Source organism: Podarcis melisellensis (assembly GCF_964234715.1).
Source record: "Podarcis melisellensis genome assembly, chromosome: 8".
In the NCBI taxonomy this organism is placed as follows: domain Eukaryota; kingdom Metazoa; phylum Chordata; class Lepidosauria; order Squamata; family Lacertidae; genus Podarcis; species Podarcis melisellensis.
Window position 1 is genome coordinate 28,291,702 of NC_138540.1, and position 14,182 is coordinate 28,305,883.

The 14,182-nt window shown below is 47.6% G+C and overlaps 1 protein-coding gene across 4 annotated transcripts in view; it reads left to right on the plus strand.

Annotated features, from left to right (window-relative positions):
• Positions 1-14,182, plus strand: part of CHD5 (chromodomain helicase DNA binding protein 5) — a 62,036-nt gene that overhangs the window by 22,466 nt on the left and 25,388 nt on the right. For all 4 annotated transcript variants that reach the window (XM_081923388.1, XM_081923390.1, XM_081923391.1 and 1 more), the window contains exons 14-25: positions 980-1,091; positions 1,955-2,146; positions 2,640-2,840; positions 5,047-5,184; positions 5,766-5,887; positions 6,995-7,168; positions 8,665-8,806; positions 10,231-10,362; positions 10,772-10,889; positions 11,903-12,027; positions 12,704-12,935; positions 13,559-13,684. In XM_081923388.1, the coding sequence (XP_081779514.1) occupies positions 980-1,091; positions 1,955-2,146; positions 2,640-2,840; positions 5,047-5,184; positions 5,766-5,887; positions 6,995-7,168; positions 8,665-8,806; positions 10,231-10,362; positions 10,772-10,889; positions 11,903-12,027; positions 12,704-12,935; positions 13,559-13,684 (1,814 nt within the window). The remainder of the gene's footprint in view (positions 1-979; positions 1,092-1,954; positions 2,147-2,639; positions 2,841-5,046; positions 5,185-5,765; positions 5,888-6,994; positions 7,169-8,664; positions 8,807-10,230; positions 10,363-10,771; positions 10,890-11,902; positions 12,028-12,703; positions 12,936-13,558; positions 13,685-14,182) is intronic.

A 14,182-nucleotide genomic window follows, 5' to 3' on the forward strand; every position in this document is an offset into this window, starting at 1 on the left:
CAAGCCTACCTTAAGAGTGGCTTAGAACAATCAGTGCTAAGATGGTCCCTTGTCCTCAGACACACAGTGTAAAGAGACATGACGCAAGAGGAAAAAAGAATGGGAAGGAGGAGGGAAAAGCAAGCTCAAACACTTCTCAGTTGTTGTTGTTGTTATTATTATTTTTTATTAAATTCATATACTGCCCTTCATCTGGAGATCTCAGGGCGATTCACAACACAGAAATACAAGTTAAAAACATAATAAAAACAAGAGCAGAGAATGGAGGATATATAGATTCTGTTTCTGTGTCAGTTCCACATCCAGCTTTGCTCTCCCTCTTCCATTCCCATACTACACACCTATCATTGCACTAGCTCTCTCTCCTCTGTCCTCCTTCCCTAAGTCAGCCCCTTTGCCCTTCCACCTTTCACCAGGAGAAGTTGGAGTGTTTATGGATGTTCCACGTCACACCAGCAGCTTAGCCAGCCCTGTCTTATTTCAGTATATTGAACCCAGGGCTTTTACAGCTAGGGGCTAGAGAGGTGCCCAATCCCGCAGTCTGTGTTTACGTCCATTTTGTCATTGGGTTCAAATTGGCAAAGATCCCTTGCAAACGTCCTTGAGTTTTAATCTGAGATGCCATCGTTGTTTCTGTGGTTGTTGCAAGTGGCCGAAGAGATCAGCCCAAGTTGGCTTTGCAAACAGATATGTCATGTCTCTGGCGGGTGTGTGTGTCAGTTTTCATAGCTCAGTGCTTGTATTGCAGAAGGTCCCATGTTCCATTCCTATCATCTCCAGGTAGGGCTGAGAAAAGACCCCTGCCTGAACTATGGAGAGCCTGGACAGATCGATGGTTTGACAAAAATGATGATCATAGAATTGTAGTGTTGGGAGGGACCCCAAGAGTCATGCAGTCCACCCCCCTGCAGTGCAGGAATCACTTGGTCTAAGGCAGCTTCCTGAAACATACTGACTTTTTTGTTTGATTCCCTTGCAGGGAGATGATGTTGGGAGAGGAGAGCAGCCAGACTGCCAAGAGGCTGAGCAAGAAAGGGAAGAAGTTCAATGATGAGAAACTAGAAAGGCCTCCAGAATCGCCTCTTGTGGATGTACGTTTGGGATACGGAAGGGGGAGGGAAGAGCTTGTTTCCCCACCCCCTCCTCGTACACGTTTCTGTTTCCTAGATGGCATTTTGTCCCCCTTAAAAGTGGTTATTGAAAGCTTCTTACACTTTCTTTCTCCCCTTTTGGTCTGCTTCCCAGAGTTCAGCAGGCATTGGCTGTGCAACATCAGGAATGCCATCGCAGTCATAAGGGCTGGCTGCTTGGTTTTAAGCAAAAGGAAAGAAAGATCAGCCCTTAGCAGTTGCATTTTGAAGCAATGGAAGATTTAATTGCATACCCGTCTTTTTTTATTACAGTGGTATTACTTAATTCGTTCCGGAGGTCCGTTCTTAACCTGAATCTGTTCTTAACCTGAGGAACCTGTTAAGTTGTTGGTGAACATATCAGACGACACAGCGATTCTTCAAACAGCTCTTGTTTATTCACAGGCCAGAACTGAACTGAACTGAAGGGTTCAGTCAGCCTGCTTATATAGAGCTCCAGTACACATAATTGTAAAAACTTTCTAAAACTATCCAATCACTGAACGTCACTTTCGACCCCTTATTTGCATAACTATCTACAGTATCCCCCTGCTGGTCCAGGGTGAGAACTTCAGTACATAACACCACCACTTTAGCTAATGGGGCCTCCTGCTGCCACTGCGCGATTTCTGTTCTCATCCTGAAGCAAAGTTCTTAACCCGAGGTACTATTTCTGGGTTAACAGAGTCTGTAACCTGAAGTGCTTGTAACCTGAAGCATCTGTAACCCGAGGTACCACTGTATTAAAAAACCTGGAGTCAACTGGAAATGTCTTCCATTGCTTGACGGCTTTAATGGCATGCCTTGTTTTCTTCCTTCCCCAGCCCACCGTAAAATTCGACAAGCAGCCGTGGTATATTGATACAACCGGTGGGACGCTGCATCCTTATCAGCTGGAGGGTCTCAACTGGCTGCGGTTCTCCTGGGCGCAGGGAACGGACACCATCCTCGCTGATGAGATGGGTCTCGGAAAGACTGTCCAGACCATTGTGTACCTTTACTCCCTTTACAAGGAGGTAGAAGTCTCTTTTGTGCTATCCCTGACCTAGAACCACAGAATCGTAGAATTGTAGGGTCATCTAGTGCAACCCCCCTGTGTAATGCAGGAATCGCAGCTCAAGAATCTCCAGCAGGTGGCCACTCAACTTCTGCTTAGAGACCTCCAATGAAGGAGAGTCCATCGCCTTCCAAGGGAGTCCATTCCACCGTCAAACAGCTCTTACCGTCAGAAAGTCCTTATTGATGTTTAGTTGGAATCACCTTTCTTGCAATTTGAATCCATTGCTTCAGATCCTCCCCTCTGGAGCAGCAGAAAATCAGCTTGCTCCATCTTCCATGGGGCAGCCCTTCAGATATTTAAAGATGACTGTCATAGCCCCTCTTGGTCATCTCTCATCCAAGCTAAACAGACCCACAACCATTCTTCCTTACTTGGCCTCCTTTGCAAGGAGGTTGTTTATGGGGAAATCCCTCCCCTTTGCACAGAAACACCCCTCTTTCCCCGAACAGGGCCACTCCAAGGGTCCGTACCTGGTCAGCGCCCCCCTTTCCACCATCATCAACTGGGAGCGGGAGTTTGAGATGTGGGCACCCGAATTCTACGTTGTCACGTACACGGGGGACAAGGAGAGCCGGTCTGTGATTCGTGAGAACGAGTTCTCCTTTGAGGACAACGCCATCCGCAGCGGGAAGAAAGTTTTTCGGATGAAGGTGAGCACTGGTTGGTGGGGAGTGAGCAAGCATCATTTGCTTATGAACATAGAAAGCTACCTTATGTCACAATGGACTACTGCTCCATCTAGCTCAGTATTGCTGACACTGGCTGGCAGCCAGGGTTTCAGGTGTAGATTGTTCTTCCCAGCTCTCCCTGGAGATGCCAGACATAGTGTGTTGTATCCAAAGTAGTTCTACGCAGAGGCATAGCTGTCAATCGTCCCTTATTTGGCGGGAAGGTCCCTTATCCCAGAGCCGTGTCCCGCTGCTGTCCCTTATTGATGATGTCCCTTAAATTTCCCGGGTTTCAAAGGAAGCAGATCCTCTCCCTCCCTCCTTGCTGGCCAGGGAGGAGGGAGGCTCCAACTGTGTTGCTTGGCTGCGTTGCTCACCCAATAAGGAGTCTAAGAACGACTGGGGTGTGAAGCTTGCATGCCTTGTGCTTATCAGATCGGCCGCGTTGCCTGGGGACTCGCCTTTGCTCAGCGCTTCCCAGCGGAGAGGTGATGGTGGTTTTCCTTACGGCATCCCCTTTGCTGGGTTGCTGTGGGAACCACCACTTGAGGCTTCGTTTGGCTGCTGGCTGGGCTTTCTGCCTTTGGCTCGGAGGGGCTCAGAAGTCGAACATACCTGTGTCCGGAAAATCCCTTATTTTGGCTGCCGATCCCTTATTTTCGAGGCTGCTGGTCCCTTATTTTCAAATCTGTAAGTTGACAGCTATGCACAGAGGAGACCCATAGAAATGGCTAGGCATAGCCAACTTAGACCCCATTTGCACCAGAAAGCAGTATCATACCACTTTGAACAGTAATGATGTACCCCACACTGAATCCTGGGAACTATATTTTGTTAGAGCTGTTAATAAATTTTAGGAGACCCTGGTTCCCCTCAGAGAGCTGCAGTTTAACAGAGCTACAAACTCTCAGAGTGGTTTATATTTTAATTTTTATTTATTTCTTAATAAATGATACAGAAAATTAAAATGAAGTAAACAAACAAATACTAATGCAAAATCAAACTAAAGAAATTACATGTACCCTACCCTGCAAACATAAACCCTACGTACCCCCGTGACTTCCCTCTACCATGACTCAACTTCCTTTAGCTCAAATTTAAATACTATCAGTTCATTCTTTGGATAATACATCTCTTATAGCCATTACCAATTATTGTTCTCTCTTATACTTTACATACTTAATCCATGCATATCAACATACTCTTTTTAGAGAAGTGTTTTTCCATATAGTCCTCAAAACATTGCCATTCTAATCTTAATTTTTGATTTGTCTGGAGCCTTATGACTGCTGTTAACTTTGCCATTTCTATAAATTCACTTAATTTACATATCCAATCTTCTTTTGTGGGTATTGTCTCACCTTTCCATTTATCGGCAAGAGCTATTCTGGCGGCTGCCGTGGCGTATAGAAAGATTGTTTTCTTTTCCTGTGGGATATCCTTCCCTAATAAACGTAGTAAATACGCCTCTGCTTTCTTTTCTATGGTGATTTTGAGCATCTTTTTCAACTCTTTTTTTTTTTAATTCTCTCAGAGTGGTTTAATAATCCTTCACGGGGAAATTTTGAGAATTGTAGCTCCGTGCAGGGAATAGGAGATCTCCTAACAACTCTCATCACCCTCAACAAGCTACAGTTTGGGAAAAAATTTTTAGAGTTTGAAGGGACCCCAAGGGCCATCTAGTCCAACCCCCTGCAAAGCAAGACTCACAGCTAAAGAATCTATGGCAGATGACCATTGAACCTCTGTTATGCCAAACCATAGTTAAAACAAGCTGCCGGTTCATAAGCCTGCAACAAACGATAGCGTCACATCATGATTTGTTGGGCAGAAAACTAAGCATGGGTAGTTTGCTGGGCTGGGTCTATATGTTGAAGCAAACCATAGTTTGGCTTGAACCAAAGCTGGCTTAGCTTTGTGTGTAAACCAGGGCCATCATTGAACCTCGGAAGCTGCCTCGCACCAAGGCAGAATGTTTGCCCACATAGCTCCATCTTGCCTATTCTGATTGGTAGTGGCACTCCAGACTCAGCGGAAAGAAGACGTCTTCTATTCGCTCCTTGTAATGAGAGATGCCAGGGAATAAACCTGGGACATTCTGCATGAAAAGCTGGTATGCTCTGAGGTCTGGGCCTCTCCCCAGATCACGCCTCTCTCGCTGGCGACATTGTCTCCTTGTTTCCTCTAGAAAGAAGCTCAGATCAAGTTCCATGTCCTGCTCACATCCTATGAGCTCATCACTATTGACCAGGCCATTCTGGGATCCATTGAGTGGGCATGCCTGGTGGTGGATGAAGCCCACAGACTGAAGAACAACCAGTCCAAGGTAGGTTCACCTTTTCAGGGCAGGTTGGCAGAGTTTGGCGCAGGGGTTGAATGGCAGATGAGTTTCCCGAACTGCTGATAGCCGAGGCATGCTCCTTTCTGGACCCAAAACTGGAGGCACTACATTGACTTTGCGCGAGAACAAGCTGGTTTGAGGAATGTGTAAAGAGACACAAGGTTACCTGTCCCAAGAGGAGCCAACAAGAACTTCACTCTCCAATGAGGTAGATCATTGCTCTGGGGGTGTCTCCTAGAATCATAGAAATGTAGAGTTGGAAGGGATCCCAAGGATCATCTGCAATTCAGGAGGTACAGCTAAAGAATCTTTGAAGGATGGTGATCCAACCTCTGCTTTAAAGCCTCCAAGGAAGGAGAGTCCACCACCTTCCAAGGGGGAGAGGAGGGTGAACTTGATGGTGGGGCACCAGTTTCCAGAGCAGCCTCTTAATCCTGCATCACATCACATGGGTTAGGAGGGTCAGTAGTCAGTGGCTTCTCTTTGAATGGAAGATTATGTGATGGTTCGACTGCCCAGATCCTTTGCCATAAGCTCTCTGTCAACCCCTCCCCTTTTATCCAAAGTTCTTTAGGGTGCTCAACAGCTACAAAATCGACTATAAGCTGCTTCTGACCGGGACGCCTCTGCAGAACAACCTTGAGGAGCTCTTCCATTTGCTCAACTTCCTCACGCCAGAGAGGTTCAAGTGAGTATTTAAGGACATCAGGAGACCCCTGCTGGATCAGGCCAATGGCCCATCTAGTCCAGCACCCTGTTCTCACTGTTGCCAACCAGATGCCCCCATGGGAAACCAGCAAGCAGGAATCAAGCACAAGAGCAACTCTCCCCTCCTGTGGTTTCCAGCAACTGGTATTCAGATGCATTGCTACCTCCAGCTGTGACAGCAGAGCATAGCCGTTGTGGCTAGTAGCCATCGGTAGCCTTTTCCTTCACAAATTGGTCTAATCCTCTTTTAATTCCACCCAATATGGTGGCCAGCACTGCCTCATGTGGGAGTGAAGGAGTACTTTTTAGAAAATGTCCAGAATCTTCCAACATTCAGCTTTGTTGGATGTCTATGAGTCACTGTGTTATGAGAGAAGAAAGACCACTTTCTCAATGCCATGCATAATTTTTTATAAACTTCCATCGTGTCGCCTCTTCCTCACTTTTTCTCTAAACTAAAAAAAAATCCCAAATGCTGCAAGTTATGCCCTTCCTCACGTACCTTCCACAACAGATTTCCTCAAATGTGTGCCCTCCAGCTGTTTTGGACTTCAACTCGCATCATCCCTAAGCTAGAGCTGATGGAAAATGTGTTCCAAAACAGCTGAAGGGCACCATATTGGGGAAAGCTGCTCTGTGGCAGACCATTGAACAAACTGTAGCTTGAGGCTGAAACCACACCTTATGCTTTGTTTGGGACTGTGGATGTGCCTGTGGTTGGTTGGTTGTCTGCATGAAGACTTTGAAGTGACTGGGCTTGGTGTAAATCCTTGTCTTTCCCCTTTGCCTGGCCAACCTCGCAGGGCTGCCTTCCTGCTGTATTTAAGTCTCTGTTTACCAGATGCAACCTGCATCTCTTGTTTTGGTGGCTCGCCCACATGCCAGAGAGCAGCCCTTCCCAACCTGCGCTCAGGTATGGCTGCCCAGAGCTCCAGCCTGGCCAGCTGGCAACAGGACCTTCTCCAGACACTGCCTTGAAGCCACCCAATGACGCTGTGCAAGACGCGTCCTGCAGGCAGAGCGGGTGGCATTTGCTGTGCTGGAGCAGCCCTGGCTGCTCCATAATCCATCCTCTGCTGTTCCACAGCAACCTGGAGGGCTTCCTGGAAGAGTTTGCAGACATCTCCAAGGAGGACCAGATCAAGAAACTGCACGACCTTTTGGGACCTCACATGCTCCGGAGGCTGAAGGCCGATGTGTTTAAGAACATGCCTGCCAAGACGGAGCTGATTGTCAGGGTGGAGCTGAGCCAGATGCAGAAGTGAGTTCTCCCCTTGCAAGACCTGCTGGGCCAGGCCATAGCACAGTGACTGAGCCCTATGGCCCACAGCTTGGAAACTGGGGGGCAGGTGGGGTGCTTTTATTTGCAGTGGTTCCGGTGGCCACATGTTTCATCTGCATGTGGACCCCCAACTTTACTGATCCATTACCATAGTTAGAGAAATGGTGGGTGTGTCTATTATTATTATTGGGAATTTTATCATGCTCTTTAGCAGGAAAAAGCTCCCATATAAGTCCATAGTGACTTCCACAACAGTCCTTGTCCTCAGACTTGTAGTGGAAAAGGGAATGTGAGAACACCCACAACTCCTCACCCTCCACAAAAAACACACACGTGAAACACTGACAGAAAACTCATCCATCATTTATTATACAGTCACAGGCCTGTCAAAACAGAGTAGACTGTTTATAAAAAATCAATCAATCAATCAATCAATCAATCAATCATTAAAGCATTCACTTGTGGCAAATATAATGTGATACAAAACATGATACACATATGTCTTTAAGAGACAGCATGACACATGCATCAAGCATGGTGCACGACCTGCAATTAGAATAATAATGTCATCTTGTGAGAACTCTGAGCAGAGAAGAAGTTTGGAAAAGCGAGCAACACCCCCTCAAAAAGGAGGCAGTGCTTTCAGCTGACCCCCCCCAAAAAATGTCCCAAAAAACTTTCAAAAATGTAACAAGGGGAGGGGCCTTGGAGGGTGGTGGTGATCCCCCAAGCTACATTCACTAGTTTTCCCAAGGCCGATGGTGCCAGCCTTTTACACACAGGGCCTCCACTTTCCTCTTCCCCCACTGGAAGGCCTTGCCAGAGACAGCCTGTTTGCCATCATTTTTCTTCCAGGAAGAGAGAGTGCTAGGGACTTGTTGTGTCCTTGTCTACTTACAGGTTGAGCAGATGGGAAGCAGGGAAGCCCATGTGCTCCCTCAAAGGCAACTGCCCTCCTGCTCTGTGGGGCTGCTTCTTAACAGCTGCTACCTCCAAAACTCTTGTTCTCTTTTGTGTTTTAGCCCCCCTCCCTTTCACTCTTCCTGGCAGGAGAGTGTGGCTTTCGTTCCAAGCTCCAGAAACATAAGCAAAGCATCACAACCCGTTGAGGAAGTCCTGGTAGCTTTGTAGATTCCCTTTCACTCTTCCTGGCAGGAGAGTGTGGCTTTCGTTCCAAGCTCCAGAAACATAAGCAAAGCATCACAACCCGTTGAGGAAGTCCTGGTAGCTTTGTAGAGATTGCCTAGGGAAATGCTCATATCCCCCCCTTGCCCCGTTCACTGCAGGGTAGTGTGTCTAGGATCTCAGACAGAATCATAGAATTGTAGACTTGGAAGGCACCCAAGTCTTTATTTTGCTTGTGGCTTGGTGGGAATCTAGCATGCCCCTTGTGAGTCATGGAAATGTTACAGCTTCCATGGGAAGCCCAGAAGCCCCTTAACTAAGATGCCCCTTCCCCGCTTGTGTTCACACAGGAAATACTACAAGTTAATCCTGACAAGGAACTTTGAGGCTCTGAATTCAAAAGGTGGAGGCAACCAGGTGTCCCTGCTCAATATCATGATGGATCTCAAGAAGTGTTGTAACCATCCATATCTTTTCCCCGTGGCGGCTGTGGTAGGTCTGTTTCTATTTCGTGCCATCTCTCTCCCCACCTTTGCTCCAAACTGGAGCTCAGATCAGTGCATTGGGTGGGTGGGCTTGCTAGGCAGTTGCCCATCATAGAGTTGGAAGAGACCTTGAGAATCATCAAGTCCAACTCCCTGCAATGCAGGAATCTCAGCTTAAGCATCCATGACAGATGGCCACCCAACTTCTGCTGAAAAACCTCCAAGGAAGGAGAGTCACTCCAGAGGGAGTCCAAATGGACCTAATAATAGTGCCGCAGTGGGGCTCCTCTGTATGAATCAGAGCTGGTGGTCACCAATGTGCTCCTCTGTCTCTCTTCACCATCTCAGTCTGGGGAGGTTCTGAACCTCTGGGTCGAGTCAAGGGTGGTTTGGACATGGACGAAAGGTCTGAAGCTTACTCCAGCCAAGGCAGAGTTGCTTTTGGCCAAGAGACCCAACAACCCAGTGTTAAGGGGTCTGCTTGCTCTGGATGAGGTCACTCTCATCAGGTTCACCATTGGAGGTGGGGGAACTCCTTGACCCAACTTTGCTCTTTCATAAGAATCAGGCTGAATCAGGCCAATGGCCCATCTAGTCCATCTGTCCTCACAGTGGCCACCCAGATGGCACTCAGGAAGCAGGATCCGAGCACAAGAGCCCTCTCCCCTCCTGTGGCTTCCAGCAACTGGTATTCATTACTGCCTCCAACTGCAGAAGCAGAATATATCCCATAAACCTTTTATTTTCTTTATTCCATTTGCTTAAGAACTCTATGCATTTTTTACTCACAGTATCTTAAGCCAGCAACCAACAAAATGGGTTGTCTCTTGCTAAGTCCTACTCACAGCAGACCCACTGAACTTAATTGGGCCCAGGTTAACCATGCCCATTAAATTGCATGTGTCTACTCTGAGTAGGACTGCTGTTGGATGTAAACAGAGTGTTTATCTGTTTAGTCAGCATTATAAAAGATTGTCATTTGCAAAGATGTTCCTGTGACATTTTGGTGGGTTCTAACTACTGTGGATTTTCGATTTTTTCTTGTGGACCTCTTAAGTTATTCAGAACATAAGGACATAAGGAGAAACTGCTGGATCAGGCCAGTGGCCCACCTAGTCCACCATCCTGTTCTCACAGGGGACAAGCAGTTACGCCAAAGAGAAGCCCGCAAGCAGAACCCAAGCATAAGACCCCTCTCCCCTTTTGTGGCTCCTAGCAATTGGTATTCAGAAGCATGACTGACTCAAGCACAGAGAGTTGGCTTAGACTGAGCAAGACCACTGGTCCATCCAAGACCGGGTGTGGCTTCATCTCTCTGGAGACACTTCTTGCTCACCCAGCGGCCTCCTAGAAGAGGTCATGTGCTGTGCAGGAGCTATTCCCTTGCAGGCTGGACTTAGCCATACCCCACTCACTTCCCTTTGCTCTTAGGAAGCTCCGGTATTGCCAAACGGATCCTACGACGGCAGCTCGCTGGTGAAGTCGTCTGGGAAGTTGATGCTGCTGCAGAAGATGCTCAAGAAGCTGAGGGATGGTGGCCACCGGGTGCTCATCTTCTCCCAGGTGCGAACAGGTCGAGCGGCAAAGGCTGCATCCACGCGGCCATTTATTCCATTTCCCAAAAGAAACTGCTAATTTCCGCATCTTATTTGTTCTTCCACATGATGTGAAAGCACTTCAGGAAAACTTTGGGAACGTGGGGCTTGTTTAGCGCTCATTTTAGTGTTATTTGAGTCTAGAAAGAAAAGGAAAAAACAACTTGTTTGACCAGGAAAAATTGTGGGAGTAAAGTGATAAAAGTTTGGGAGTGGTATACCAGCGTGCAGTTACCTTCCTAGGGAATCCTGGGGCTGCCATAGAGTGTATTCTGTTTCCGAGTACTTTGGGCTTAAAGGGAACTTTAATTGTTTCTTTTTATTTCAGGTGGCGCACTCGCTCATGGTCTGATTATTTTATTTTAATTTTTTAATAGATGACGAAGATGCTTGACTTGTTGGAAGATTTCTTGGAATACGAGGGTTATAAGTATGAAAGGATTGATGGCGGCATCACTGGAGGACTGAGGCAGGAAGCCATCGACAGGTTTAATGGTACTTCAGTTTTGGCTTTTCCGTGTTCAAGATGCAGGTCTTGCTCTGGCCTGCAGGTGGCTGGTGGAGAGGCAGTGGTGGTGTAGTGGTTAGGGTGTCGGGCGAGGACCTGGGAGACCAGGGTTCAAATCCCCACTCGGCCTTGAACCTACCTCACAGGGTTGTTGTGGGGATTAAATGTGGAGGGGGAGAACCATGTAAGCCACTTTAAGCTCCATGGAGGAAAAGAGGGGGGATATAAATGAAATGAATGAATGAATGAATGAATGAATGCTGGGGAACCAGCTGGAGCTCAAAGCCACTGAAAGTTTGCAGGATTTGATGTCTTTCCATTGCAAGATACATAGGATGAAGTGGTTTCTTTGTTATCCAAATGGCCAAAAAGGGTTGGGGAGTCATGTTATTTAGCTTAATTCTCATGGACTAGCACAGTTTTCATTCCGGCTTTCCATTGGTTAAAGAGCTACCTCTCCTGCTGCGTTGGTTCCCTGGGGGGCTCCCCTTGGCTGGCACAGTTTCATTTACTTAAATGTCCCTTGGTCCCTCTGCAATTCCTTCCTTTAGCTGCAGCCGGTTGGGGGCTGAACAGGCTAGATTGCCAGATCAGAAGGAGGCGAGCTCAGAGCAGAGTCTTGTCTGCAGGCTTCTGGACCACTAGAGCTTTTCCTCGCTCTGTTTATCTGCTTCTCACAGCATGCTAGCCCTTCCTTTGTGGCCCACAACTTGAAAACGATGGACTTAAGCCAACACAAAATGAATTTGCTTCTACTACTGATGGAGCAGTTTAGCCAGCTCTGGTAGGGCTCTATAAACGCCCCAGAAAAGGGTGCTCAGGTTGACTGTTTCTCTCCTGCCTGCTTCTGGATCACCCCTCTTTGTTTGCCACTAACTGATCTTGTCTTCTCCCCACCCCCCTTGAAGTCAGTTACTAACCCTGACACTTCTCTGTCTCCCCACCCCTCTCGTCTCTCCCCACCCTCACCCCACAACCTTGTCGATTTTGTCATCCTCAGCACCCGGAGCTCAGCAATTCTGTTTCCTGCTCTCCACCAGAGCCGGAGGTTTGGGCATTAACCTTGCAACAGCTGACACAGTCATAATTTACGATTCTGATTGGAACCCCCACAATGACATTCAGGTTAATTCCGTCGGTTCTCCCTTGCTGCCTTTGTAACCCCCGGAGTAAAAGGCACCCCGCTCACACCTGCCATCTCCCAACCTCCCACCCTCCTCTTAGCATCCCTCGCCTCATTCCCCACCCCTTACCAATCTTGCTAGGGTCCCTCAAAAGCTCCCCCCATCCCTGGCTCCAAAGCAAGTGTTTCCTAGAAATGCATGCCTGTTTTTCTGACTTCGCTACTCCTTCTCCTCTTGTATAAATCTTTCCTTCTCCCCCTCTCTGCCCACTGCCATTTTCACAAGGAAATGTTCTGCTGGCCGGTTTTTCTTTTTGTTTTGCTGTTTTTCCTTTGCTTCAGCATTTGCTCCAGATGTTCCTCATTTGATTGATGGCTGAAAAATGAAGTTGCTGAAATAATTTGTTCATTTGGGGTGTTCGCATGACTAAGGCTGCATTCACACAGCGGTCTACTCCATTTCACCAATTTTTCCATAACTGTTAATTCCCACGTTATATTTGAGCTTTCACGCATAAAGGCCCTCTCCCCTCCTTTGGCTTCCAGTGTTCAGAAGGATTTCTGCCTCCAACCATGGAGGTAGAACATTGCCATTGTGATTAGGAGTCATTAATAGTCTTCTCCTCCATGAAGGGTCCTCCATGTTATTCTGAAGCATCTCATTATTCATTCATCCAGGCCTTCAGCAGAGCCCACCGGATTGGGCAGAATAAGAAGGTAATGATCTACCGCTTTGTGACGAGGGCGTCAGTCGAGGAGCGCATCACCCAAGTGGCCAAGAGGAAGATGATGCTGACGCATTTGGTGGTGCGCCCGGGCCTTGGCTCCAAGTCTGGCTCCATGACGAAACAAGAGCTGGATGACATCCTGAAGTTTGGCACAGAGGAACTGTTCAAGGACGACGTTGAGGGTGAGATGGCATGGCTGTGCTTGAGGATCCATGCATGAGTGGGGAAGGGTGGCAGCGAAGGGGGAACCATGGATGGAATCTGGAACCTTCTGCATGCAAAGCAGGTGCTCTGCAACTGAGTCACAGTCCCATTCCAACATAAGAAGCTGCCTTATACCTAGCCAGACCATTGGTCCAGTTTGCTGAGTATTGTCTGCACTGACTTACAGCAGCTGCCTAGTGTTGCAGATGGGGGACTTTTGCAGTCCTACGTGATGTCCAGGATTGAGCCTGGGGCCATCTGTGAATTACTCTATCTCTGTATTTGAAGGGCCAAGGTTCTAGACACCTCACTTACTTGAAAGATCAAGTTTCTAGACACATTATGCAGTTGAAGTTCCAGGTTCTAGATATCTCAACAGTCAACAGGCTCAGGTTCTAAACACCTCAACCAGTTGATGGACAATGGTTCTAGACACGACAGCCAGTCAAATGATCCAGGTTCTAGATAGCTCAACCAGTCAAAGGGTTCTGGTTCCAGACACCTCAAACAGTTGAAGAACCAAGGTTCTAGACACCTCAGCCAATTGAGCTTTACTTGGACTTAGTAATCTGTAACACTCACATTGTTTTCTCGCTCCCAGGGATGATATCTCAGGCCCAGAAAATTGGCATACCTGAGGCCATGACCCCTTTCATGGAGGCACCAACCTCCAAAGGTGGGACGGTGACTCCTGGCATGAAGAAAAAACATGGCCCTGCTCCTCCAGGTATGTGAAGGACTGGAGGCACAAAGGCCACCAACGCTGACATTCCTTTTTTGCTCTGGAGTTTGTACATGAGAAGCTAAGACAAGTTGTCAAAGGGGGCCCTTCTTATCCAGCCTCCTATTCTCCCCATGGCCAACCAGACACCCCAAAGGGAAGCCAACCAGCAGAACTTGAGTGCCTACAGCCTCTGAAAGTGGGGCAGAGTATAGGCCTTGAAACTAGTAGCAGTGGATCTCCTTATCCAACTTGAATTTATCTAACATTCTTTTGAAGCCTCCCAGGTTGGGGGGGCCACCACTTTTTCTTGTGGGAGTGAGTTCCACAGTTTTAATTATGCGCCGTGTGAAGAGCAGTTTCCTCGGTCTGTCCTGAACCTCTCAAAGTTCAGGATGGCCCAATTAAGTTCTGATGTCAAATGAGGGATAGAAGAAGTTTCCCCCACCCACTTTCTCCTGCAAATGATCTTATGCACCTTTATGTTCTCATGACTTTCTTTTC